This window comes from Hemicordylus capensis, chromosome 2 (assembly GCF_027244095.1).
Source record: "Hemicordylus capensis ecotype Gifberg chromosome 2, rHemCap1.1.pri, whole genome shotgun sequence".
NCBI lineage: Eukaryota > Metazoa > Chordata > Lepidosauria > Squamata > Cordylidae > Hemicordylus > Hemicordylus capensis.
The window spans coordinates 197,161,899-197,189,773 of NC_069658.1; the positions used below are offsets into that span (position 1 = coordinate 197,161,899).

At 46.2% G+C, this 27,875-nt stretch overlaps 1 protein-coding gene and 1 long non-coding RNA gene across 3 annotated transcripts in view; one reads left to right on the forward strand and one right to left on the reverse strand.

The window, feature by feature from the left end:
- On the forward strand, positions 1–27,464 carry DTX3 (deltex E3 ubiquitin ligase 3). Of its 2 annotated transcripts, none has more exons than XM_053292212.1 (5): positions 1–469; positions 13,408–13,482; positions 18,101–18,834; positions 23,207–23,424; positions 25,024–27,464. In XM_053292212.1, the coding sequence occupies exons 2-5, from the start codon at positions 13,470–13,472 to the stop codon at positions 25,097–25,099; spliced, it is 1,041 nt and encodes a 346-aa protein (XP_053148187.1). In that variant the 5' UTR covers positions 1–469; positions 13,408–13,469; the 3' UTR covers positions 25,100–27,464. The 2 variants fall into 2 exon arrangements, with proteins under 2 accessions (XP_053148187.1, XP_053148188.1); XM_053292213.1 differs by having other exon boundaries at positions 1–206.
- Positions 21,399–27,875, reverse strand: part of LOC128343327 (uncharacterized) — a 28,946-nt gene continuing 22,469 nt past the window's right edge. Inside the window, exon 3 of the long non-coding RNA XR_008315473.1 lies at positions 21,399–22,010. This is a non-coding gene — a long non-coding RNA (uncharacterized LOC128343327). The remainder of the gene's footprint in view (positions 22,011–27,875) is intronic.

Sequence of the window (27,875 nt, forward strand, 5' to 3'; positions counted from 1 at the left end):
CTTGCTGGCGTCGAGAGAAAGCCGGAGCTGTTTCTCTGCTTTCGCCTTTTTGTTCTTCTTCCCCGCGCGGTCGCCCACAGTCTTCCGCGCAAGGCTCGCTCTTTTGCGATCACGTCGAGTTGTTGCTATGGCTATGACCATCTTTCCAGCAACAAGCGGCGCCACGTGACGTGCCCGGCGATGGCTGCTTGGCGGGGAGGGATGAGGTGAGCATCGCAGCCCAGTAGCAGCAGCGGCAGCAGCCCCAGCACGCTTTCCTGCGCCGCCACCTCGGGCGCGCCAAAGGCCGCCTCATCAGCACCGTCCCCAGTCTGGCTTTCCTCATTGTTCCGCTCGGCTCCTGCCGCTGCTGCCATCACCATCACCAAGCCCCCCTCCCCGCGCTTTCTCTTGCAACGTCGTCTTTGCACGCAGCAGCTTCTGCTTGGATGGATGGAGCGTTCCTACGAGCCTCGGGTGTTCCGCTATGGTGGGTGCCAGCAGTGTGTGTAATCGGGGGGAACCTGACAGCAAAATTGGGTGTCTTTATATGGCGGGTGGGTATTGCAATGCATATCGTATCGTTGTGCGCGATCAAGACGACAAGGGACGCTGGGCTTTGCTCCGGCGCTGTCTGGCTTGGCTGACAGGCGAGCTCGCTCTCTCTCTCTCTCTCTCTCTCTTTTAAATAATGTGGCGCATTGATCAGAACCTATCTGCATATTCAGGCAGCCGCTAGTCAAAGCAGCTGCAGTCTCTTCATTGTGTGTTGTCAGCTGGCTTTGCAGCAGGGGTGTTGCCGAAAGGGTGGTGTGTGTTTTGATTGTGGGGGAACGGTACGATCTCAGTTGGAGGTGGAAGGTTGCTAAGTGGTGTCCCTCCTCCCTTCGAGGGGAGCACAAAAACCCTTGGGGGAGTACTTTGCATAACGATTTACCCACCGAGTTGCCTATGCATCTACCTGTCAACGCGCCCAGAGCTGCGGGGGCGAGCAGGCAAAGGTCCCCCCCCCCTCGCCTTTCCCCTGCATGGCGAGGTGTTGATCTGGGGTATAATTGGGTCAAGTGAGGATGACACTTAGCTGCCCACCTTTTCTCTCATCCTGTGGGTGTGTTGTGTAAGGGGAATGGGAATTATTATTTTGGCCATCCATTCTTGCGGGTCTCACTGGGGTCTCGTGATTTGAGGGTGGTGGGATTAAAGGGAAGGAGGTTCTGAGGCATGTGGGAGGATTGTTAAGAGGCATAGGAATAATGAGGATATTGGTGTTGATTCGGAATGAAAGCATATTGGAGAAGGAATGGAGGTCTGGAAGCAGTAAAACCTTATTTTCCAAGCCTTTGTCTTTCACCCCAACTCCCCCCCACCCCGCCCTTTCTTTGTTCTGTATTTTCCCCCATTACTTCCAAGGGAGTGGAGATGCTGGGCCTCATCTTTGAAAAACAACTCCTTGTGAAGAGATCCACTAGTCTGATGAGAGCGGCAGCTGTCACTCAAATAGTTAGGGGTGGGGAATGTTCACACCCTGAATGATCTTCTATCAAAAGCTTTTTCATCCCCCTACAACCCAGTTCATAGGTGGATCTTAGATAGAGGAATAATCTTGTAAAATTATTTTCTTCCAAATTTTTCTCTTCCCCCCCTCCCCTAGAGTATCTGTCCTTTCTTCCCCCTTCCCCCACCTTGTCATGTTTATTTTTTTTCTCTCTCCACACAATGATACTGGACCGAATTCTCTTTTTTAATGCAAGTGAGGCCCATTGAAATTTCATGGCCTGGCCTGGCCTTGTCCAAGGTCACATAGATAAAATATACAAATGCCACAAGGCAGGGCTTCTGTACACTAAATGGTGATGTAAGACAGCAGGCACAGGTTGTCATGGTATAAAGCTGCAGGGGTGAGAAGAGCTGCACCTGCTGAAATGCCCTCTTCTACAGTAGTTGAAATACAAATTGCATCTCTCAAGATCCTAAATTAGATCCTTTGCCTCCACCCCTTGGTTATTCCATGTGTGCTAATGCAGAGTATTGAAGGTTTCCTGTGGAATTACCACAAGGTTTTGTAAGATAAGCATCCCAGCATCCACGTTGATTGTTTGAGAAAGAAATGCAGAGAAGATCACCTTTTTGTCCCCCTTGTGTCTTTAAGGGCATATATTATAGGGTGGTGTGTTTTGTTTTCTGTGTTCCTAATAAGGGTCAAACAAGTCACTGTTGACTATAGCTATTGAAATTCAATTTGTAGCAGTACCCTATATATTTGTTGACCTTTTGTGGAGAAGCTGCCTCATACCAAGTCAAACCCTCAGTCTATCTCGCCATGTATTGTCTGCCCCAATTGTCCGCAGCTCTCCAGGATTACGGGCAGAAGTCTTTCCTGTCACCTGCTACCTGATTCTTTTCACTGGAGATTGAACATGGGACAAACCATGTGCTCTACTACAAAGCTATGGCCCTTCCTTAAAAGCTCTATGGGTTATTATTGTAGGATTGTCTTGGTTTGTTGTTGTAGAGTTTACCTAAGAGGGTTGAGGCTTCATGAGCTAGACCTGTTCCATCAGGGTCTTCCCAAGCACAGTGGCTGAATAGGCCTGCTTTATTTTTGTAGTTTTCCAGATCCAGAGCATTGGGGTTTGCTGCTTGTTGTTTTTACTATGATTATTCTGGAAGAGAAAACACTGGTTTTACAATTGGTGGTATAATCACTAAAGACAGATGCTGCAGGGAGAGGGAGAGGACCAATACTGGAAGAGTCTCGCCATCTCATGCTTCCCTGTTGCTTACTAATTAATTATATATACCTGCACATTGTCCAGCCAGCAGCACCATTAATACCAAGACATTCCAAGATAGGAAAGCTTTGGCTTGATGAGATTCAGAACTCTGCAAATGAGGTTTGGACTTGATCTGCACAAAAAATGGAAGAAAATCCAGGTGATGTGAGTCAGAGGGTTTGATATAGACAGTTGTTGCCATATCTGTGCAATAGTTCAGGGAAGCTTCCTGGGTTTGGGGGATTTTTTTGTGAAACAAATTTTGTTCATGTAGGACAGACTTAGAAATGGAAGGCCTGGGAAAGTAAGCATCTTCCAGACATAAAAGCTTTGGTAAATGGGAAGAGAGGGTTTATATACAGACACAGACACAGACACAGACACAGACACAGACACACACACACACACACACACATATATATATATATATATATATATATACACACATACATACATACATACATACATACATACATATACAGTCAAGCTCTTGAAGACTAAAAAATAACATAACCTTGGCTACTAAAAGTGTTTGTGGACTAATTTATGAGGATGTGTAGGTTTACAAACTTTTTAATTAAACAGTTCTTCAGGTAGAATGGAGAGGTCATTAAGGTTGCAATTCTATGCATGCTAATCTGTGATAGAATTTCCCATCAAACACAGTGAGACTCACTTTTTAATAAATTTGCATAGGATTGCACTGTAAGGTTGCAATCCTAAATTACTTACTTGGAAGTAAGTCTCGTTGAGCTGAATAAAACTTAATTCTGAACATATGCTGTATATGATTTTGTACAGTTGCAGTCCAGTGTGCATTTACCTTGGAACAAGTTCAGGGTCACTAAGGGAAACACTTCTGGAATCCCGAGCCCATTTCCTAGAATCTAAATCCCACTCAGAGGGGTTTCCATTCAGTAAATATGCCTGAGATCAGGTTGTAATTTTAAATATGTGCTTTGCTGTATTTGTGTGTTTAACTATGTGTTTAATTATGCAGTGAGTCACTTTGAGACTTTATGGCAAAAAGTGCCATAAACCCCTCCTAAAAATAAATAAATTTGGTTTAGAAATGACTCTCTGAGTCTTTGAGTCACTTGTGACCAACCTTAGGTGCTGTATACATAATTTTGCTACTTTGCCATTCTGTTAAGTGAAGAATTATTTGTCACTCAAAAAGCCTACATATTCTTTCACCAGCCGTTTTCAAATGTTCTACCTTTTCAATAGTGAGTCATATGTTGGGGAACTCCACATATGGCAGAAGATTCGGGGCATATTCTAAATCATGTGCATTCCGTGCAACACACTGGCCAGGTTTTCTGGTCATCATTGCAACCTTGCAAGAATCAAGTGTGACCTAAAATGTACTTAACATTGTCTTGTGGCTGCACAATGGAGAGAATCAAACGGTAGTGCAAGGCCAGGCCTTGACCATTTTACTTTGGATCTAAGAGCCAATCGAAAAAATTAGAAGCCAGACAGTGGGAACTCATCCTGTTCTCATCCTGCATGAGAGCTGCACTAAGAAGAGCTCTGGTCAGAGAGTCAAGCTGAACTTGAATTCCTCCTGGACTATGTTGGGTGTTCCACATAGCTGACGGCAACTCTGATCCCCATCATTCTTGGATCAGCCCACATGCTGATGTGGGTGCCAAGAGGGCATTGCATTGCCCTCAGCCAGAAATGGAGTGCCGTGTTGGTGGCTTGCTTATGTTCTCACCACCCTTCCGCCCCTTCCCAGTGCTGTTCGTGCACAACTGCTGCCCAAACTCATGCAAGCCGTCTGCCTTTTGAGGTTGGCTACTTGGTCAACAAGATCGAAGAATAGGAAGGGAGAGAGAGGAAGCTGCAATTGCAGCCTCCGTAAAGGAGTTCCTGATGCCGAAAGACTGCCTTCACTCTAGAATGCATTTCCCTTATGGACTGGACTGCCGGGTGTACCTGGCTTAGAAGAATTGTATCCACCGCTGGGATATAACAGCTGTTTTGCAGCAACAAAGCAGCACCTGTGTGGAGTATGGCATTTTGGGAGGAAGGGCAAGTAGGGTGGCCAACCCTCCAGGATTGGCCTGGACTCTTCAGGAATGGCTATCCATCTCCAGATGACGACTGAAGGCGGGCCTGGAGATTTTAATGGCTTGATACTGGGGAGGGGAAAAAATCTCCAAGAATAGCTTCAGTCAGAACTGGCAGCGCTAGGGGCAAGATTCTCAACAACATTTAATCAAAGGCCGTGTGTGTGTGTGTGTGTGTGTGTGTGTTGGCGTTTGTATATAGACATAGATATGAATGATTAAATTGCAAAAAAGCAGCATAGTTTATCTCAAGAATGCTTATATCAGATAAGATAATATCCTCTCTCTCATTTTTAATAAAGCAAAGGTATTTGTGCCTTTAGGTGTCCATGCCTAGTTAGTATATGGGTCCCTTTCATTTAAGGTCAGTCATTATGTTCAGCCAGCTAGAAATATAAGTGTTCCTGAGGAATGATTGTGTATGGTCTGAAACATGGGAGAGAATGCTGCAGCCCCCCTGACTTTACTGAAAGGTATCCCTGAGGTTAGGATTTATTTTGTTTTCATTCTCTCGCTCTCTCTTCTGAGTGGGTTCAGCTGATTGTTAGGGAGTGCGGGCGCTCCAGGCGCTGCCCCTGTGCTAAGCCCCACTTTTTAACCTGCCACTTAGCCGAGGTTAAGTGAACCTGTGGTTCATTTAACCTCAGCTGGCGATCGTCTGGGCAATTGCTTCTGGATTAAATGGCTCCCCGCCCTCCCACCCGGGCCTGCCACCATGTCCAGCAGTGAACTGGTAGGAAGGAGCAGCCACCCCACTTGTGCTCTGGGGCACTGGGGGATGCAGAATGGGTGGGGAGTCCCAGCATCTCCTCCAATGCACCACTGCTCGTGTGGGGGCATGTGGTGCAGCGGAGGGGAAGATGGCGGCTGCTTGCCTGCCAGTGAAGGTACGGGAGCTCCTGCCTTCCCCGCAGCCTGCCCTCGCCCTCCAGCGAAGTCATGTGAAAGACACAAGTCTCTGCCAGACTTCAAGTGTAGGTTACAAATGGGCAGAGAATGTCAGACAGAAGGCTCGGGAACATTCCTTTGGTGGGTTAGGTCGACACACCTATGGGGACCACACATTTGCTGCCCTGGGAACCACACTTCCCAGCGATTGTATGAACTCTCTCTCTCTTTCACATGTATACGTTTTAGGGAACCAGGCTAAAATTCACCACCAGCGTTAGTTCCCTTCCTAACCCCCTCCTTTAAAAAAAAAAACCACAACTCATCGAGGTCATTCTCATGAGCACCTGCCCGGGTATGGGAGCACTAGCCCGGAGTAGGGCTGGTCATGAGCACCACCAGGACCGTTCCCAATCCCAGACCTCCTCTGCTGAGTAGCCCAGGTTTTGTCCTTGGGCTAAAAGTGAGGCAGGAGGGTGTGCATATGCCCTCCTACCTCACCGCCCAGTCATGTGGGCGCACGGGCTGCTGGCAGCTCCTTTTGGGATGCTGGCAGCCATTAATAACACAGAGGCTGGGGAAAGGAGCAACTAGAATTCCTGAGGCTCCAATGCCTAGCCTCAGGAATTTCCACAATTCACCACGCTATGTGTGCAGTGCATTGTGGGACTCCTCTGGGGCCAGGCTTCACTCCAGGGTTGCCAACATTCCACTGCCCGGAGAAGAGAAACGAGGCAGGGAGTCTGTGGGAGTCATTGGGAGCCTGAGTATTTGTCACTTTCAACTTAAACGACGGTATAAGTTACAACAGATTGCGTCTCCTCTGTTTATTGATATAACCTTGGTTAGTCAAACTCAGTGTGATGTAATCTTGTTTTCTAGAAAGAGAAGCATTGTTAGCCAGTAAATTCACATATGAGCACTACCTAGTAGTCACTGCTTGCATGATTTTCATGATCATGATGCCTGGATAATGCTAAGTTAGCCAATCAGTGATGGCTGTTAATGTTAATGCTTGTGTTGACAACCCTAAGCCTGCAGCCCACCAGAGCCACAGAGTACTCTGGTTGGAAGGGAGAAAAGAAAGGAGTTGGCTCATTAATTATTTCGTTATTTGTGAAAATAACTGGTTTGATCTGAGCCATAGGTTCTTCCCATTAGCTGAAAATAAGAGACAAATGGCATCCCATGAGGGACAGACAATTTTGGGGTGAAACAAGGGACGTCCCTGCTAATAAGTGACTGTTGGTATCCCTACTTGCCCCCCCCCCATCCCGGCCGGCCTCTGGAGTCCCGCGCCACTCACCTCAGCCCAGATTGTGTGGGTGTATGAGTGGCATGGCTGGGCAAGAATGGGGGCCATGTGGGAGAAGGTAGATACGATCCAACCTTCCTCTCCCACCTTCCCCAGCCCAAGCAGTCATGTGAATGGCCTCATTGTTTCTTTGATTTTCATTGTGTGTTTGTGGCTAACATCCTTAGTGGCTAACATCCCAACTAGTTAGTTATGACTAAGCACCATTGACAAGAATGAGACAAGTTAACTATGACTAGGATCAATTTCAAAGGGACTTAGTCATGACTAACTTAGTCTGGATTTTGCCCATTGTGTTCTGTTTTCCTTCATACAATAACACCACAAATTAAATACATTAACATCTTAAAGATTAGAAATGAAGAATAACGTCTTGACAGATTCATATTTGAGGCATGCATGTACTAAGTAAGAGTGTAATAGTCATAATTTAAAGCAAAATTGGATATTAAACAGATATATACAATTAAATTTCTGTTCTGAAGGAACTCACATCTGAAATTGCTGATCTCCTAGCAAAAATATGAAACTTTCCCCTATAATCAGGCTCTGCACCAGAGGACTGGAAAGTAGCTAATGCAACTCTGATTTTCAAAAAGGGATCCGGGAAATTGCAAGCTGGTCAGCTTCACTTCTGTGCCGGGTAAATTGATGGAAAACATACTGAAGGACAAAATTGTTAAATATATAAAGAAAAGGCCTTGCTGAAGAAGAACCAGCATGGCTTCTGCAAGGGCAAGTCTGGCCTCACTAACCTTTTGGAGTTATTCGAGAGAGTCAAAAGGTATCTGGTTAAAGGTGATCCGGTTGACATAGTATATTTGAACTTCCAAAAAGCTTTTGACAAAGTTCCCCACCAAAGGCTCTTGAGTAAACTTAGCAGTCATGAGATAAGGGGAAAGGTTCATGTGTGGATTGGAACCTGGTTGAAAGAGAGAAAACAAAGGGTCGGAATAAATAAGACTGCTTCCACAATGGAGGGAAGTAAGAAGTGGGGTCCTCCAGGGATCTGTACGGACCAGTGCTCTAACTTGCTCATAAATGGCCGAGAAGTTGGGGTAAGCTGCAAAGTGGCCAAATTTGCAGATTACATTAAATTATTTAGGGTAGTGGAATCTAAAAGAGATTGTGAGGAGCACCAAAAGGATCTCTCCAAACCAGGTGAATGGGCAACAAAATGGCAAATGCGGTTCAATGTAAGCAAATGTAAAATGATGCATATTGGGGCAAAAAAACCCAACTTCACATATACACTGATTGGGGTCTGAGCTGTCGGTGACTGACCAGGAGAGAGATCTTGGGGCCCTGGCAGACAGCCCATTGAAAGTATCATCATAGTGAAAAAGGCCAATTCCATGCTAGTGATCATTAGGAAGGGGACTGAAAATAAAAATGCCAATATTATAATAAAGATAAATTGTGCCGTTGAGTCGGTGTCGACTCCTGGCGCCCACAGAGCCCTGTGGTTGTCTCTGGTAGAATACAGGAGGGGTTTACCATTGCCATTTCCCGTGCAGTATGAGATGATGCCTTTCAGCATCTCCCTGTATCACTGCTGCCCGATAGAGGTGTTTCTGGGAAACATACCAGTGAGGATTTGAACTAGCAACCTCTGGCTTGCTAGTCAAGTCATTTCCCTGCTACCCTTATACAAATCTATAGTGCGGCCAGTTTTGGAGTACAGGCAGCCCTCATTATCCACAATTTTGGCTCTCATGGTTTCACATATCTGTCGTAGTTCTGCTCTTACATGGTTGTACTCTTGCTGCATGTGCTCATGGGTTGTGAGAGGAGTTTGGAGGAGGATGGTGGAGTGCTTTGGTCTTCATGTTTAGAGCTTTTGAGGTTCTAAAAGCCATTTGGGGTAGCATTTGGCAGCCTTGGGTGGCCTTTGGTATCCACTGAGAGCCTTTAGGAGCCTCTTTTGAGCCGTTCCTCAGGAGCCATGTTCTGGAGCCCCTTACAGCATTGTGCTGCCCTCGTAAGGTGCTAATTATCAATTTTATAAATTTAATTTTAGTTTTGATAAAATGTTTTAATTAAAAAATTCAAATTAAAAATTAATTTTGATAATTGCAGTACTGCATTATTTAATTTAAATTGCAATTAAAATTCAATTTAAATTAAAAATTGATTTTAATTATCCATTGAAAATTGATTCTCCTGTCACCCCTTGATTCTCACACACTCTGTGTGTATCTGAAATGGATTTAATTTTGTGCTGCCTCTTTGGCCGACCCACCAACCAAACAGGTCAGGGGCTTGTGCTGCTAAGTGCTGTACTTCAATTGTGCGGTGAGGAAACTTCATGATTACACATTACTGGATGTTCCGGGGGGCATTGCTGGAAGAGCTAGAGAGTGGGAGAGTGGGAGATCTGAGGTGGCCAAAATACAGTACTGTGCTCCACCCTTATTTCTGCTTTTACCCAGTCTTTTGGTGAGTGTTCAGGCATTTTCTTGGGCTCCAGAACCTAACCCCCCCAGTTCCCATTGACTTAAGGTTTCATTATTCACGGTTTTGTTTTCCGTGGTTGAAGACCAGAATGGAACCCCCACGAAAAACGAGGACCATCTGTACTGCATACAGTTCTGGTAACCATATCTTAAGAAGGACATTCTACATTGTAGAAGTGGAAAGGTGCAGAAGAGGGCAACCAAGATGATCAGGGGCCTGGGCTACCTTCTTTATGAGGCAAGGCTACAGCATCTGGGGCTTTTTCGTTTGGAAAAGAGACAACTATGGGGAGACATGATAGAGGTGTATAAAATTATGCATGGAGTAGAGAGAGTGGACAGAGAGAAATCTTTCTCCATCTCTCACAACACTAGAACCAGAGTTATCTCATGAAACTGAAGGCTGAAAAATTTAGGTCCGACAAAAGGAAGTACTTTTTCACCCAGCACATAATCTATGGAATTATCTGTCATGGGATGTGATGATGGCCACTAGCTTGGATGGCTTTTAAGCAGGCTTAGACAAATCCATGGAGGACAGGTCTATCAATGGCTACTAGTTGGTGACTATAGGCCATCTCCAGCCTCAGAGGCAAAATGCCTCTGAATACCACTTGCAGGGGAGTAACAGTAGGAGAGGGGGCACACCCTCATCTTTTTTCCTGTGGGCTTCTCAGAGGCATCTGGTGGGCCAGTATGTGAAACAGGATGCTGGACTAAATAGGCCTTGGACCTGATCCAGCAGGGCTGTTCTTATGTTCTTAAATACAATTAAATTGTTGAAAAGCAGTATACATATATTATTATTCATATTAATATTTTTGTTCATGTTTTAATATGAAAGAATCTGATAGAATTTCACCTGGAATTATACAGAATGTTTTCACCATGTCCATTTGCATTAAAAAGGGGAACCATTTTTAAAGAAATAATCGGGATGTTTGGGATTTTACATCATTCTTAATTGTGTGAAGATCTTGTGAACAACCCTCTTATAAAAATCAAAAGCAAAGAATAGAGGAAGAGTGCCCTGGTTTTCCCCCATGAGAGGATTAATGGCCCCCACCTTGTGAGTCCCTCTTTTCACCTTTATTTCCTTGATTGTTCTCCCACCAAATTCAGCTTCAAAAAGTAAATCCTTTTTGCTCTGAGAGTTTAGCCTTTTCTCTTTAGTTGAAGAAATGAAAAATAAAACAAAAATCTTTTGCAACATCATGACCAGGAGCAAAATTTCCTAGAAATGATGTGTCCTACAAGCTGAAAAGGCCCAGTTTAGGTACCCATAAAGCCAGGATGATGCAAGAAAAACCCTGAGTGCAGGATTGGCTTTACAGGATTGTAAAAGCAAATTAAGTGGATCTCTGCCCTCAAGGAACTTGCAATCTGCATTTCAACAGGGTAAATGATGCTACATATGTGAGCAAATGCAGTTACACATACTTAGCTTTGTTTCATCTCCAAGATAGGACTGAGAGAAACTCCTGCCTGCAACCTTGGAAAAGTTCCTGCCAGTCTGTGTAGACTGAGCTAGAGGGACCAATGGTCTGACTCGGTCAAAGGGAGCTTTCTGTGTTCCTATGATCCAGTTGGGGAAATAAAAGGTTAAAGCCAAAGGCTTCCTTGAAGGGTGGATTTTTGAAGGAAAATAGCCAGCACAAGCCAGCATGGTGTAGTGGTTAGAGTGCTGGACTAGGACCGGGGAGACCTGAGTTCAAATCCCCATTCAGCCATGATACTAGCTGGGTGACTCTGGGCCAGTCACTTCTCTCTCAGCCTAACCTACTTCACAGGGTTGTTGTTAGGAGAAACTCTAGTATGTAGTATCTGGGCTCCTTGGAGGAAGAACAGGATATAAATGTAAAAATAAATAGAAATAAATAAATAAAATATAACCTCTTGTTGAATGACAATTTGGCCTTCCAGTTTGGGGGAGAGAGCTGGTCTTGCAGTAGTGAGCATGAATTGGCCCCTTTACTAAGCGGGGTATGCCCTGGTTTGCATATGTATGGGTGGCCACATGTGAGCGCTGTCTGTTGTAAGATACTTCCCTTAGGGGATGGGGTTGTAGCTCAGTGGTAGAGTATCTGCTTTACATCCAGAAGATCCCAGGTTCACTCCTTGGTAGTGCCTGAAACCTTGGAGAGCCACTGCCAGTGAGTGTAGACAATTCCGAGCTAGATGGACCAATAGTCTGATTCGGTATAAGGCAGCTTCTTATGTTGAGTGATGTGTCCAAGACCAAGTCCTATACATGTTGACTCCTACTGTATTCAGTGAGACTATCAGATAAGTGTGTATAGCAGGGTCAGCGAGGGCTTTTGACTTCTAATTGTTTAACAATCTCCACCAGAGGGGGAAAGGCTCCTCCCCGCTTTCTTTCTCTAAAATATGCTGTCCAAACAAAGAAAGCTTGGGGGGAAATCAGGAGTGGATCTGTGTATGAAAGGACTATGAACTCAGTTTTGGTGCTGAAAACAAATTCCTGGGCTGGGCATGTGCTCAGAGAGGCAACCTGGTCCTTAAATCTAAGTGTAAGCTCATCCCCCTGAGCCATTCTTTGGCTCTAGGATGTGTGGAGGACTTTGAGATCCCAGGAGAAACAAAGCTGATCTCTCAAGCTTGAGGCCTGCTCTATGCACCACACATACTACACCACAATGGCTCTGTATGAGCAAATTGTGTGGCTTGTTTTTTCAAGTGTATATGTGTTGGGTATGGCATTACAGAAGTCACCTAAGTGGCGCAGCGGGGAAATGCTTGACTAACAAGCAGAAGGTTGCCGGCTCAAATCCCCACTGGTGTTTCCACTGGTATGACCATGGGAAACACCTATATCAGGCAGCAGCGATATAGGAAGAAGCTGAAAGGCATCATCTCATACTGTGCAGGAGGAGGCAGTGGTAAACCCCTCCTGTATTCTACCAAAGAAATGCACACTTTACCTTTATGGCATTACTGGAGATTGCTTCCCACTATAAATCTAGAAGTGCATTCAGCATGAAGAAGTGCACTCTGCATATGATCAAAGATCCTCTTACTAGTGTTTATAATGCGACCATATCTATATATTAAAATAATGTTATTGGCCACCTTAATATATGCTAATGTCACAAAGGCAAACCAGGATATCAGTGCTAGACTCTTGAAATCCCCATGCAGCCATGAAGCTTGCTTGGTGACAATTTCTCAGCCTAACCTATCTCCAGGGGTGTTGTGAGGATAAAAGAGGAGGAACCCTGTACACCATCCTGAGCTCCTTGGAGGATGAGTGGGATCAATGTATTGATAAGAAGTTGTTAAAACTTTTCTGGACCACCTTGGCTCTAAAAACAAGTTCTGGGGGCAGAAACCTTCAAAGGAATGGTGAAACAATATCTTAGGACCAACAGGAGACCCCTAGGTAGAGAGGCAAAAGCAACGAAGAGTCCTGTGGCATCTTAAAAGACAAATTTATTGCAGCAGCATACGCTTTTGTGGACTACAGTTCACGTCATCAAATGCATGAGTCCATGAAAGCGTGTGCCAGCCACAACAAATCTGTTAGTCTTTGCTGTTTCTGCCCAGCAGACCAACAGAGACTTGCGTTCTGGGCGGTATACAAATATATTAAATAAATAATAATAACAGGGGCTACCCGTCTGATAGTAGAGAGGGAGGCGCGTCTCCACAATTTTCCCTTTCTCTTAGACGGGGGTGGGGCTGGCATGGCGGGAGGCAGAGCTTGAAAGGGAGGCGGGGGAGGGTAGAGCGAGGTGATGTTATCTCGTCTCGGAGATACGCAGCAGGCTTCTGGGCTGCGCTGGGACCAAGGCGTCTCTGGATGAGGCGCTGCGCCCGAGCGCAAGAGCAAAAGCGTGCCGGCGGCAGCTATTAATATCCTGCAGCGACCTAACCCGCCCCTTCTCTCCCATTTGCAGTTTCTGATTCGCAGCTCAGCTGAACTCTCACGTCCGGCCGGTCCTCGCGCTCAGCCTCTTCCATGGGCTCACCAGGTAGGGTACTACGATCGCCTCGCGCGCCCCACAGCGGGGGAGGGGCTGCGTGGGTGGGGCTCCTCACTGTGCCGCTTGTGTCCGCACCCTCGCCGCCGGCGCTTCTGCTCGTGGCGGCGTCCCTGCGGGGATGTGACTTCTGTCCTCTCAGTTTCCCGGGATGTTTGGATAGCGAGATCAAGCTCCTGTATTGCCCCATTGCCGGCAGAGATCTTCCTCGCTCTGGCTCGGCCTTGGTTTCCCCCACCTCCGGGCTCGTTTCTGGGGAAAGGTAATGAGGGCTGCAAGGGCTGCCGCAGCCGCTGACTTTCCTTCCAAGCCTTGGGAAGGCTCCAGCGTTGCATGACATCTGCCCCCCTCCCCCGCCCCCTTTAGGTGGCTATCTGTCCTTGCCACGTGTTTTGGACCTTATTTGTATACTGTGGGGTGCGTGGGTTGGAGTGGCCCAAAGCTTATTCTCCCCCCGCCTCCGCCACACACCGTTTTCTTATTCCAAAACTTTGCCCCTGTGGTCATCACAGGTTAACAAGTTGCAGAAGCAAGGCTTGGGGCTGGAGGGAATCATTGTGTCAGGGGCGTAGCTAGGGGAGAAGGGGCCCATGTTTGCCCCTCTCTCCAGCAGCCCCTTGCAGTGAGGGAGATAATGAAGAAAATAGGGAGGGGTGGAGCTTAGGGGGCCCTTAGGAGCTGGGCCCCTCCAGTTTTTTGGGCGCCTTTGCTCAGTTATAGCTGCACCCCTGCATTGTGTCGAAAGAGAATCTTCTGATCATGGAGGTGTACAGTAAGGGGTGCCCCAGCACTTATTTGGGAGTGCAAGGCAGAGCATGTGAGCCTCAGTTCCTTATTCAGTTCATGCAACTCAGGGCTAAACAAGGAACTGGAAAAACTAGGAAATCCCCTTCAGCCTCTTCCAATAAGGTGACTTGAATCTAACTGGAATGCAATTGCTATCTATTCATTGGTCTAAGAGCAAATGATTTCTGGGTTCTCTGGGTAAACTTGCACGGAAACAAAGGCCAAAAAACAGTCAGCCAATATATTTATTGTGGCCCATAGACCAGAAGAAGAAAAGAAAAATAGAGCAAACAGGCATGGCCACAGCACCTGACAAAAACCATTCTGTACAATGAACAGTCCTAGAGCATTTTTTCATTGTAAAGCCCACCTCAGCCTGAGGCTGGTCTGAGGCCACAGTGACTGGAGATGGCTGTTGCCAGTCATAATTTAGTTCTACTGAGAGGATAGTTAGGCTCTATTCAGGCATTCTGTTGTATGGGTGTACAGACGTCTGTAAACTCGTATATGTTTTTGTGCGAATTATTGTGAATGATTCATTTTTTTAAAAATCTGGCTACAAGGCCCTCAAATGCATTGTACAGATAGGGAATGTTGTACCTGTGTCAAAACAGGTGCTGTATCACAACAACATAACATGTGAATAACTGTACCTGTGTACAGCTCTGTACTTGTGTTATACAAGTGTTGAACATAATGTGTGAATAGGGGGACCTCTTTCAGAAATGCATAATTCTCTGGCAGTTCTGCCAGATGTGCAACAAATCCACTCTCACTGGGCGGGGGGTGTGTGTGTGTGTCTTCAAGCAGAGATTGGACAGCCATTTGTTCAGGATGCACTTGCTCTGGATTTCCTGCGTTAAACAAAGAGGTTGGATTAGATGGCCTACAAGACCCCGCTTTATGATTTCTCAAGTGCATGTCTGCCTTGCCAGTGTGTAGCCCATTATAATATTTAATATTTAATAGGGCACTCTTATTGTACATCAAGAGCTTTATTCCTCCTGAACATTAAAATAGGCCATATTTTCTTCTTCTCCACCTTCTTCTTCTTCTTCTTCCACCCCTGCCAATTTGGAAATGGGGAAATAGACACTGAAAGAGAGAGGGGGGTTGCCAAGGGCACTCCATGAACTGATTTGAACTCCAGGGTTGCAGCATTGCATCTTGAGCCTGTTGGCTCGGGAAGGGTTCCGGGATTCCTGGAGCACTGGATGCAGCAGATCTAATAAGGGAGTGGGGCTGCCTTGCCCTGAATTGACTGAGTCTGGCCTCGTTGGTTAATTCATGGGGTATAGCCCACTGTGTCTGCTTCCTGTGCTCTGAATGGAAACCTGAGCCCATAGAGCAGGGGTGGGGAACCTTGGCCCTCCAGCTGTTTTTGGATTACAACTGTGTTCTGGGTGCGGAGTTAGAGTTAGGTTGGCCACAATGGCAGTAACAGTGCGGGCGGGGTGGTAATTTGAGGGTTAGAATATCGGTGAGCACCCTTGGATATGTAAAAGGGTGATTGGTTAATCGCTCCTTTGTGGCCTGTGCGGCACGGGGGAAATGATTGCCATGAAACCCGCTTCAGGACTTCTCCAACCTTTGGGCTGCGCGGTCCGGGGTGGACGAATGCCTAGAAGTATCCAGATCCTCTCTTACAGAAGGTGGGGGGGTTGGCTTTGAAGGAATTGAGTGGGGTGTACCTGCCCATTCCCGAGCCAGGGTGTGTCGCCCAGTAGGGTGATGGGTAGGACTTCAGAGTTCTGACCTGCTTCTATTGGCCCGCACTGTTCTCTAAGGGTGATTAATCACCTGGTGTTTCAGTCTGCCATGCTTGTGTAATAGTTAATAAAGTTGTGGCCCTTTTCATCCATATTAAGTCTACGTGTCTTCTTGAGCTGGGGTCTGGGGACAATGTTTAATTCTTGTTTTAAAATGTTTTTAAATTGTTAATTGTTGTGTTATTATTTTTAATTTGTTTTAGCTTTTCATTGTTTTACAAGTTTGTTTTAATTGTAAACCGCCCTGAGCCATTTTTGGAAGGGCGGTATATAAATCAAATAAATAAATAAATAAATAAATAAATAAACTCCCATAATCCCCGGCCACTGAGGCCAATAGCTAGGGATTATGGGAATTGTAGGCCAACAGCTGCAGGAGGGCCAAGGTTCCCCACCCCTGCCATAGAGTAAGCACAAGCAACCCCTGGGTGCTTCTCTCTCACCTTCGGGAGTTGAAGAATACCCATCACACATTTGGCTCTGGCCACTTCCCTTTTCATTCAGTGTCATTAAGGCTGCACTCCTAAATGGACTTTGTAGGCATTTGGTGCCTAATTAATTATAATGAAAGGTTATCTTGTCATGATCATTCTCTTTGGCTTTCAATTTGGTTGAAATGGAGGGAGAAAATCTTAGCTCCACTTAACAAGGAGTTAATGCCCAAATGGTGTGCCAGGGCATGCTAGTGAGATCTGCTAGTGTGCTGTGAGTAATAAATTTGCTAATTGAAGACTCTAGTGTGCCCAAAGTAGCTCCCCATAGAGGAGACTGCCTGCTGTCTCTCTTCATGATTCATTGCCCTGCCTTTCGAGAAACCCTTCCAATCAGACTTTTCTGGAGGGTGGATATTCTGTCATGGTTCTGCTTTTGGTGCGACTAGATAATTTTCAGAATCTCCTGCATTCCTTGTATCTAACTATCAATTTAATATGTATTAAACTTTCCTAAAATACAATATTTCAAACTGGTATATAGCATTATTAAACCAACTTGAGCCAGGTCTTATTAAGGTCCATTAAGTCCAATGCATTTGTCTTGTCTTGTTTGTTTGTTTTAATGTGTGCATTTATATACCATCCCATACAAAAAAAAAGCCCCTGGGTGGTTCACAATATAAAACCATTCAAAAATTAACATAATTAAAACAATTTAAAATACAATAAATATGTACATGGTATTGTTAAATTAACTCAACCGAAGTAAGATCATATTATCAATTACAATCAGTGTCCATGAGTTACTTTATGTTTCAATTAATAAATGTTCAAGGGACTTTTTATTGGTTCTGTAAGGAACTTGCAGCAAGAGAGAGGCTAGCTTCTTGGGGAAAAGTAAGTGCTCTGTGAATAGCCTGTGTTCTGCTGGTCATGTCTCTTCCTCGACACAGAGAAATAATAGGTGGAAGAAACTGCAGGGACCAGGCATTCTGCAGCAGTAGGCTGATTTCACGAACAAGGAGTTTAGACCAAAAATTCCCACAAGGGCTCTCGGCAGTACAGCAGACCTCTACTCAAGAGCAGTCACTATTTCGATGGGTTGGCTGAAAATTCACTCAGGCCAGAACTGCACATTTTAGTAAACACAGAGCTGTTGCTGAAAATAGTAGTCCTGTGTTGAGTTCTTCTCCTGTGTAATGTGTAGTAAAACTTAGCCATGTTCTTGGTATCTGGGCAGTTAAGATCCTGAAATTTTTTTTGAGCCCAAGGAACATTTAATTATCTATTCATTTAACCAAATATTCTGAGAGTTTGGGTGTTTTACATGTATCTGTGGGGATATGTGGTCTTGATGTACTGAATCTGAAAAATGAATTAGGAATTTTGAATATCTGGTGATCTTCTAATGGGGTTTGTATCTTGTATGTCATGAGCAACAAAAAATTTGAAAACAGAAAGATAAAATCCCCAAGTCCTGTCCTAGCCAGTTCTGCTCCGGTGGAGAGTGAGTCAGAGTGAGTGTGTGTGTGTGTGTGTGTGTGTGTGTGTGTGTGTGTGTTTAGCCTTGCCTGGAGCCACCACGGCCTGCAGCTTTAATGACTGTCTTTCTCTCTTCAGTGTCCTTTGTTTTATCCAGGATGGCTGCTTGTGGAGGCACCACCAAAAATAGGCTCACGGTAAATAAGCACGTCTGGGACTTTCTGACCAAAGAAAGCCCTGCCAAACTGGTTAAGCTGAAGGAGGAGAATAAGGTGAGCATCTTGATCGATGGCGAGACCTCTGAGATCTACGTGCTGCAGATCACCATGCCTGCCCACGGGCCTAGCAACGGCCTCTACCTGGCTCGCAAAGCCCTCAAGTCCTTGCTCAAGGAGACTGAAAAGGAGCTGAAGAAGGCCCAACGCCAGAGTGAGCTGATGGGTTGCATGGCCTTAATGGAGAAGAACAGGGAGCACGGAGCAGTGGAGCTACACCGCCGAGGGACAGCCTTGATATCTCGAGGGCAGCAGACCTCCGGGCCCAGAGTGGTCAGTGGCGGAGGAGGGGTGGCTAGCTGCTCACGGGGAGGGGAGGAGGAACAGGACAGCCAGTGCCCCATCTGTTTGGGGGAGATCCAGAACATTAAGACTCTGGAGAAATGCAAGCACTCCTTCTGTGAGGACTGCATCACTCGGGCCTTGCAAGTCAAGAAAGCCTGCCCTATGTGTGGGCGCTTCTATGGGCAGCTGGTGGGCAACCAACCTGAAAACGGGCGCATGCTGGTCTCCAAGGACTCGAGTCTCCTGCTTCCGGGTTATGAAAAATATGGTACCATCATCATCCAGTACGTCTTCCCACCTGGCATACAAGGGGTAAGTAGGATTGATGTCTCTGTGTTTTGTGTATCCTGTCTCCCCAGGAGCTTATGAGAGACTAGCAAAAGGGCTGCCCTTCTAAGAGGCAGGGAGAAAGCTCGCCTATTTATTTATTTTTGTCAAATTTGTATACCACCCCAAACATTCGTCTCTGGGCGGTATGTTACAGGGAATAGGGTCTGTGCTCTCCATGCTGAGGCACATTATCACCTGGCAGAGGAGAGGTCACCCTGTGTCATGGTAAGGGAACAGGTTTTGTTCGCATGGTATTTTCAAATAGTTATTTTTTCTTTCCCCCCTTAAGAATCATGTGGCAACTATTATCTGGGAGACAGTAAAAGGGTATACTCTCAGGAACGCTCTTGAAATAGTCTAGAACCTACCCTTGGTGACCCCAGTTTCTTTCAAGGAAGCCCATTATGTCCCTCTAGTAACAATCATGTTGAATGCAGCCCTGTTTTTGCTATAGAACTTAATGAGATTGGGCCTGCTTCTGTTTGAATCGCTCTGCCCTGGATTACATTTCTTGCTCATGTTTAGCCATGATGTGACAGACAGCGGACTCAGAGGAGATCTTTTCTTTTAACCACCCCGTCCCCTGCCGGTAACTGGCTGCTCTCCACTTCTGTGCTACTCCTTCCTCTTCCTTGATAACTCTCAGTCCCAACCAGTGCACACGCACACAAATTTTTTGATGTCCACTCAGTTAATTTTAGATCCCACTCAGGCTAAATCGGGAAGGCCCCACTCTGAATGCACATGTACACACACTGCCTTGATACTGCCACCCAGAACAAAACCCATTCTGCACATAGATGAAAGAAAAATAGAGAGAACACTGGTCCCAACCTACTGGCTCCAAGAGTTGGTGTGAAAGGTCAATTCAGGGGAGGAAAGCTTGAGGATTTGGGTGGAATCATAAAATGAGATCCCGGAGGAAGAAACTTGGAGAAACTACAAGAAAGTCTGTGCAGTGTTAATTTGTTTGCCAACAGTGCCTTAAGTTGTCAAGAAATGCTTGACTGGGTTAGATGTGGCTTGAAGGCTAACTGTGTGAAAGTCCTTGGGGCAGCAGGGCGGGGTGCCATCTAAGAGTGGGATGAGAAAATAGTGCAATTGGCCATCAGGAAATAACTGGGTACCATTTTGAACATAAATATACCAGGCTGCATTATACAGAGTCAGACCATTGGTCCATCTTGCTCAGTATTGCCCACATTGACTTGCAGCAACTCTTGAGCTTCAGACAGGGGCCCTGCCTGGGGGTGCCAGGGATTGAACCTGGGACCTTTTAGATGCAAAGCACATGGTCTCCACTGAGCTATAGCCCCATCACAAACATTTTGGAAGGTCCTGTAGTTGTAGTGGGTGTGCTGGGGCATCTCTCCATATTTCTGTCAAAGTGAATTGCCTGGTTATCCCAGGATCCTTATGAGTAGGGAGACATAAAGATTGGGCAAGGGTTAAATGTGCCCTTTCTGGTTTTATTCCCCCTGCTTGATATCTCAAACCTGACAGATTCAGGAAGAAAGCATTATGAAATATTTATTTCCTCTTAGAACAGCAGTGGAAATTATTTTTAGAGTAATGTTGTGAAAGCAATATTGGCCAGGATCCAAATATGTGGATTTTTTTATTTTTCTCCTCACCCCCAACCATGAGCAGCTAACCTGAAAGCCACATCACAAACTGCTTTGGAAGGCTCCCTTTTAGTTTCGAAATTGGTTTGTTTTGAAACTAATGAATCATTTTGGTGCAGTGGGCGTGGCTGTGGGGCTTCACCCAGCAGCCTGCGTGTGGCATGTGCATGGTCAACAACACCATGCGCAGTGGGCATGTGCATCCCACCACCACGCATAGGCTGCTGGGTGAAGCCCTCTGGCTGTGCACAGACTTTTGAGGGGCACCACACCTGGAAAAGCAAGGGGGGTGGAGGAGCAGGTAAGGACCTGCTTTACTTATGCATTTAAAGGTACCGCTTCTCTCCCCGCCGAAACACTTGTGCAAATTCCTAGGGACAGGATAGGCTGATGTTCAAGACACTCAAATTCAAAGGCCCTTTAGGTACACAAGAGTCAGTTGTGCAGTTTCTTTGGATCTTGACCATTGTTTCTTTTTGCTAACAATAATGGCTTGGACGCCTACCCTTGCTTACATAGGCAGAAGCACTTTCTCTCAAACTGAGGAGAGAAGTTCAATGTAGCACGTGAGGTATTTATGAGGGATTAACATTGTGTGCACACATTTACTTGTTTCAGGAGTAGCACTTCTACTCTCTTGGTTGAATCCAAGCCAATATTGTTTATGATTTTCAATTAACACTGATGATTCTCAACAAAATTGTCAAGTAAAAGTTGGGAGAAAGCAATTAAAAAAAAAAAATTGCTTCAACTCTGGTTTGTTCCATCACATCCAAGATCAATCATGAAGAATAAAAATGCTGGGACCATTCCAGCCAAAGTGTAGCACTTCGACTTAATTGTGGTTAATTGTGACTGAATCTTATGATGAATCCAGGTAATCTAACAAGAAAACAGGAGAAAAGCATCCAAAGATGCTGTAGAAATCAAATTTATTGTTGATGTTTACCAAAAACAACAACAACACCCCAGTAAAGAAAGATACCCTCCCTCTAATGAAAAGAGTGTAAAAATGCCCCCACAGGGAGCAGGATGTTTTCCTCTCCCCCTCCCCACCATTGGCACAGTTTTATTGTTTCTGGTCTGATAAGAAAGGGAGCAGGACACAAGAGGGAAGGGACAAGGGTGCCAAATGAGAGAGCCTGTGTTAATGGAGGGCCCTTCAAGCGCTGCTTAAGCAGGAGAAGTGAGGGGAAGGGTCTGAAAGTCCAGTGGTGTTGCAGGTGAAAGCCATGGAAAAAAGAGACATCGTGTGTTCTGCAGCTTGGGGCCAATCTTCCCATGGCATTAGTCACATCTCTAGTCTTGTACGCATACTGTTTTTGGTGTAGTGTGCACAATCTGGATTGGGCCTGTGACTAGGCAGAGGCTTTAACTCTTACCACCCAAGATGCAGTCCTGATCCAGATTACACCCCTCCAGCCCATGCTGTTTATGCCAGAAAATGTCCATGGATTCCAGTGAAAGTTCCTCCTTCCCCAACTTGTGTGGTCCTGATCCAGATCACTCCTCTTCCACATATGCTGTGAACATCTGAAAAAGCAAGCACACCAGGGCTGATGACTTGAGTGACAATCATGTAGTTTGGCCCTTATTCTAATTAAGATGAGGGGGGAATATTCCATGGGTATGTCTGAGGACATGGCAACAAACACTTCTGTTGTATTGGCTCTGAAAGTGGCAAGCGTCAAGGTGACAGCTGTGTCCATACCATAAGTCAGGGGTAGCATTTGCTGGTTGAATAATAATATTTTTTAAAACTAGGATTAACATTTTTAACAAAGCAGAGATTCCAATAGTAAAGTCAGTTTCTTATTAAATAGGTTGAGAGAGAGTTGTTTCCTACATTCTCTTAATCAAACAAATCTAGTTTGACTTGTGTGCATAAAGAAAATGCATATTTATGAAATGTAAGACGTAATAATAGTTAACATTTGTATAGTGCTTGTGAGTTTAGAGCGCTTCACATGTATGATCTTGATGTAATCCTTGCAAAAACTTGTTAATCAAGTCATAGTTGTTTGTTCTATTTGTAACCAGCCTTCCTCCAAGGAGGTAAGAGAGGGCATACATGGGCTTCTCTCTTATCTTCACAACAACCCTGTGAGGTAGGTTAGGCTGAGAGATGGTGGGTGAGCCCAGAGCTTTCCATGAGTTTCATCGCTAATGGGGGGGATGGTCTGGCATTCTGTCTGCTATACCACACTGGCTCCATGGCCTATGAGGTCCATCCAGACATTCTCAACAAATACATTCACCCTCATGCAGATTACAAAAGAATTGAAAGTTTTAGCTTTGAAAGCAAGTAGCTGCTGATGTTGGATTTTTCCTTTTTCTTTATGACCCTCCATAGAAAATCCCAGTGACTTGTATGTGTTGTCCGTCTTCTCCTGTGGCTTCAACATTCTCAGAAATCTTAAACTTCTGCTTAGAAGTAAGAGCTCTTAGTGGAATGGTTTGTTGTTCTGTGAAAACCGCTTTGAGAGCTTTTATTGATAAGTAGTACTACATATAAATGTCCGTAGTCGTGGTAGTGGAAACAGGGCAAGCCAAGTTGTGGGTGGCCATCTCTGGCTTAGGTTGGGGGTGTGTGTGTGTATCTTGTGCTGCCCTTGAGCATCTTCCAATCCAGCTGCCTTTTTAGATCTGAGATCTGAGCATCTTCCAATCCAGCTGCCTTTTTAGGTTGATGATGGGTTCTCCTTGCCCTTCCCCGCCCCCTTTTGCAGGTGGAACATCCCAATCCTGGCGTCCGCTACCCTGGCACCACCCGTGTGGCCTACCTGCCTGACTGCCCCGAAGGCAACAAGGTGCTGGCGCTGTTCCGCAAGGCCTTTGACCAACGCCTCACCTTCACCATCGGCACCTCCATGACCACAGGACGAGCCAACGTCATCACCTGGAATGACATCCACCACAAAACCAACTGCACTGGTGGCCCACAACTGTACGCATCTGCGGGCAGGGGGGCTGGTAGAGGAGAGGTGTGCTTGGGGAAAATGGAGCCAAGGGTAGAGGGGCAACCTACAGCTTCTGGGGGGAAGGATTGGGTTTTGGCAGGATCCTGTCTCCAGAGGGAATGGGGAGTACGGTAATGAGCAAGCTCGTTTGTCAGAGGGAATGGTCACCACATGGAGTGCAGGTCACAAGTAGCTGGATTGTAATCCACAGTCCCTTTATCATGACACTACAAGGTACCTCATGGAATAGCCTTTTTCCCCTTGTCTTGATAAGCCCTATTTAAAACTCGAAGCAGATATACACGTTTATTACACAACCACCCTGGGGCGTAAAGTGCGCTTCTATCTGGTTATAGGTGGGGAAATGGGGCTGGCTTATACCATCAGCTGAATCTAGTGGTAAAAGCTTTCCCTGATCTGTACCACTTCTAGCTGTAGGGTATGTGTGAGTGAGGCGGGGTGGGGCGAAAGGAGGGGTTGAATGTGCAGCTGAACCTTTTTCTCCTTGCCATACTAGTTTTCTCTGTGCAGGGAGTTTGAGCGCTCCCCCAGCTCAGGCTGTGGGGAAACGCTGCTTCCCATCTGTAACCTCAAGCCGTTCAGTTGGGGGAATGCCTCCCTACCTTTTCAGGGAGGGAAGGAAGCCGGGTGTCAGAGCTATCCATTCTGCTGAGATCTTTACACTTCCCCCTTGTCAGCCAAGGAGCCTTTGTGGGTTGCCGAGAATCGTGCATCATGTTAGAATCGTGCATCATGTTAGAATTTTGAGGCATGTTAGAATCCAGGGTATCGGTGTCCAGCTACAGCCCTCCAGCTCTTGTTGGCCTATATCATCCCCAGTCACAGTGGCCAGTAGCCAGAGCCAGGGATGAGGGAGCTGTAGGCCAACCACTGCTGGAGGGCTGCAGTTTGACACCCCTGCTTTAGGGGGCGCACTTGGTTTGCTGTAAGGTCTGTTGCTCAGTGGGAGAACACTTGCTGTGCCTGCAGTACATTGCAGGTTCAATCCCTGGCATCTCCCAGTAGGGATGGGGAGGGCCCCTCTATGAAACCCTGAAGAGCTGCTGCCAGTCAGTGTTGACTATACTGAATGTGGGTGAGTGAACCCAGCTCTTCTTTCCTTCCCACATTCTCACTTTCCTCCCTTCCCACTTCAGATGTTTTTCTCTCAGCCAGGGTTGCTTCTGATTTCGGAGCCAGGGTGGAGAAAGAGTACCTAGAGAGAGGAACCACAGGAACATCTGCTTGGGTGGTGGTGGGGATGTCTGCCCTCCTTACCCAGGTGCCCCTTCATATGTCCTTGTGGAGGACACTGGCTCAGCCTGTTGGGCCTCTCCATTGACCCAGATGAACCAAGAGCACAGCCTGGAATGCACCCAACATTTCCCTGTTGGGTGGGTAGGTAACCTATCTTTCAGGGAGCCTTGTCTCCCCTTCCTGGTCTTCCCACTGAGGAACCCCATGATCCCCTAGACCACCATTTGAAAACCACTGGTCTGGATGTGGAAACCCCATTGGACAGCTAAACAGTCATATCCTAGGCTAAGGAGGATAGTTTCATGACATTTTGTCTCCCTTTCCCCCAGGTTTGGCTACCCTGATCCTACATACCTTGCTCGGGTGCAAGAGGAACTACGGGCCAAGGGCATCACCAATGACTGATCTTGTTCCCTGCTGCCACGTGCCCAGAAATGGCACGTTCTTTCTTTCGGGTCCAGTAATGCTGGAGGAAGCTATCTTGCAACATGATCTTCAGCCAGGTGCAGAGCCTGAGCATTCTGGCTGAGAAGACTTTTCAAATGGAACTGCTTGCTTGACGAGGGGAATAGAGGCAGGTGGAAGGCTTCCGTGTGTGTGTGTGTGCATGTGTGCGTGTGTGTGTGTGTGTGTGTGTGTGTGTGTACATGCATACACGTGTTTTGAGTGAGGAAGTTTGAGCCAATCTACATGATATGCAGAATGTGGTGGAAGAATTCTGGACTGTACTACTATAGACTGTTTGCTGAGGGGTGGGAGAGGCGATCTTTGGGGATGCTACTTAAATTGAAAACAACACAATTTCCCTGCTTGTATTAAGCTAGCACATGAGGGAGAGTTTAGCTATGTTACGTATGTCTCTCATATGTGCTAGTTTATGGCACATGTGGACCAAGTGAGGATGCATTTAAAAGTAGTGGTTCTCTTATATTTAGCACAGAGAGAGCAGCTATCCCTCCTTGACTCCAGCACCGTGTTTTTCCAGTGGTTGTTGCTGGTGTCTACTTTGTTTCTTTTCAGACTGTGAGCCTTTTTGGGACAGGGAACCATCGTTTCTTTTTCTATGTAAACTCCTTTTTGTTGAAAAGCCGTGTATACATATTCCCAAGAATAAAAATAACACCTCGCGTACAGTCTGAAGTAGTACAGTCTAGAACTCATTTAGAATGATTAAGGCCTACGTTGTGATAAGCAATAAAGGAGTAATTCAGTGAACAGGGCTAAACGAGAGATGAGAGCAACCCAGATCTAAGCAGCCACGTCACAGTTCTACCCCTTTCGCATATAAAGCGGGGCGGGGGTCTGTTTTTTGTACATCAAAAGGGATGTGTGGGTAAGTGAACCAATTCCCCCCGCCCTGCCTCACCTTCCTGCATTCTTTCTTTAGAGATCTCCCGCCCCGGAACAGGGTTAGTTCTGGTATTGGAGCCGGGCTAGGAGTCCCCCTTTTGATGTTAAAAACATATCCCATGAATGCCCCACCTTATATCTGAATAGTGCAGACATGTGAATAGCACACGTGTGTTCTGTCTGGTTTGGCTCTTTGGGGGACTAGGAGTAGGTGAGATGAAACTGCCTGCTTCTTGCATCTGGAAACTCCGTCAGTGTAGCATGAGGAAGTCAAGCACACAGCATCCCTACAGGCTAACTGAACCCAGTGGTCCAATACTTCTCTTCACTCGACTCCCTCCTTTGCAGAATTCTACAGATGTTGAGAAATGGAGCCTTAGAAACCAAGCAGAATTTTCAGCAATTATACTTGCAGAATTTACTTAGTGGCCCACTAGTTTATTCTGGGTGCAGAAGCTGAGGTTTCTTGGGGTACAAAATGTTCATCATTTGGATGCAGAGTGCCTGCGTCCAAGTGCAATTGTCGAGGGTGAATGGGAGACTGAAAATGGGTTCATTGCATGGATTTGTGTGGGGAAGCCGTGAGTGTGTATGGAAGAGACAAAGAAGCGTATCATTGTTCTCGGAGCCTTGAAGCCAGCCTCTTATCTTGGTCTCTGCTATTCTTTTTTGTTTTTAACCCCGCTCCCCATTCTGTTTACTGGAGCAGCCCAGCCATTTGATCCCCCCACCCTGTTTATCTCCAGGATCAGCATCAAGGCCAAGTGGGTGGAACTTTCCAGAAACATGTTATCTTTCGCGTCTGCTAGGAAGACAGTGGCTTGTCTGCTCTGGTCTCGGGCAGCATACGCAACTGCCATCTCTGAGGAGGGTGGCAATCCCCGCCCCATGGACCATGCCTTGTGTACATACCTTCTGTGCTGGCATCTCGACTGTCGTGTAGTTATTCCAACCTAGTCCCATTTGGGACAATTCTTTGTCATTTGGAACTGAGTCAGACCTGCCTGAACTCCCTGGCTGGTCTGTATTCTCCTGACTCTGGCACCTGCCTGTCGTTGAGTGTTTGGGGGAGGGAGGGAGGGAGGGTGTCTCTTTGGCTAACTGTAAGTGCATTGCCTCTGGCAGAGACACATTCTACTGTTCAGTCTGTCTCATCCTGGTGAGAGCTCCCCTCGGATGCAGTTTGGGCAACGGGGCTTTCTTTGCTGTTTTAAAAAGAGTAACTGAAAATAATGACGTTTGTTTTCCTGATTCTAAGTATGTGTGGCAAGTGTGTTTGTGTAGTGGCGGTGTGGGTGTTTTTTCTTTCTTTCTTTCTTTCTTTCTTTAGTTAGCTGGGCATATGTGGGGGAGTGTGTCAGTAGTGGGTGTTGTAACAGATTTTCTTAGGAAGCGGCTTTATAAAGAATCAGACTCTTGATCCGTCTAGCTCCATATTGTCTACTCCGACTGGCAGGAGCTCTCCAAGGTTTCAGGCAGGAATCTTTCCCAGCCCTACCTGGAGATGTCGGGGATTAAACCTGGGGGTTTCTGAATGCAAGTAGATGTTCCACCAGTGAGCTGTGGCCCCATTCTCTAAGGGGAATATCTTATAGCAGACAGCGCCCACATATAGTCACTCATCCAAATGCAAATCAAGGTGGATCCTGCTTATCAAATGGGACAATTCATAAGAACAGCCCTGCTGGATCAGGCCCAAGGCCCATCTAATTCAGCATCAGGTTTCACACAGTGGCCCACCAGAAGCTTCTCGGAAGCCCACAGGGAAGAGCTGTGGGCATGCCTTCTCCTGCTTTTGCTGCCATGCAACTGGTAATTTAGAGGCATCCTG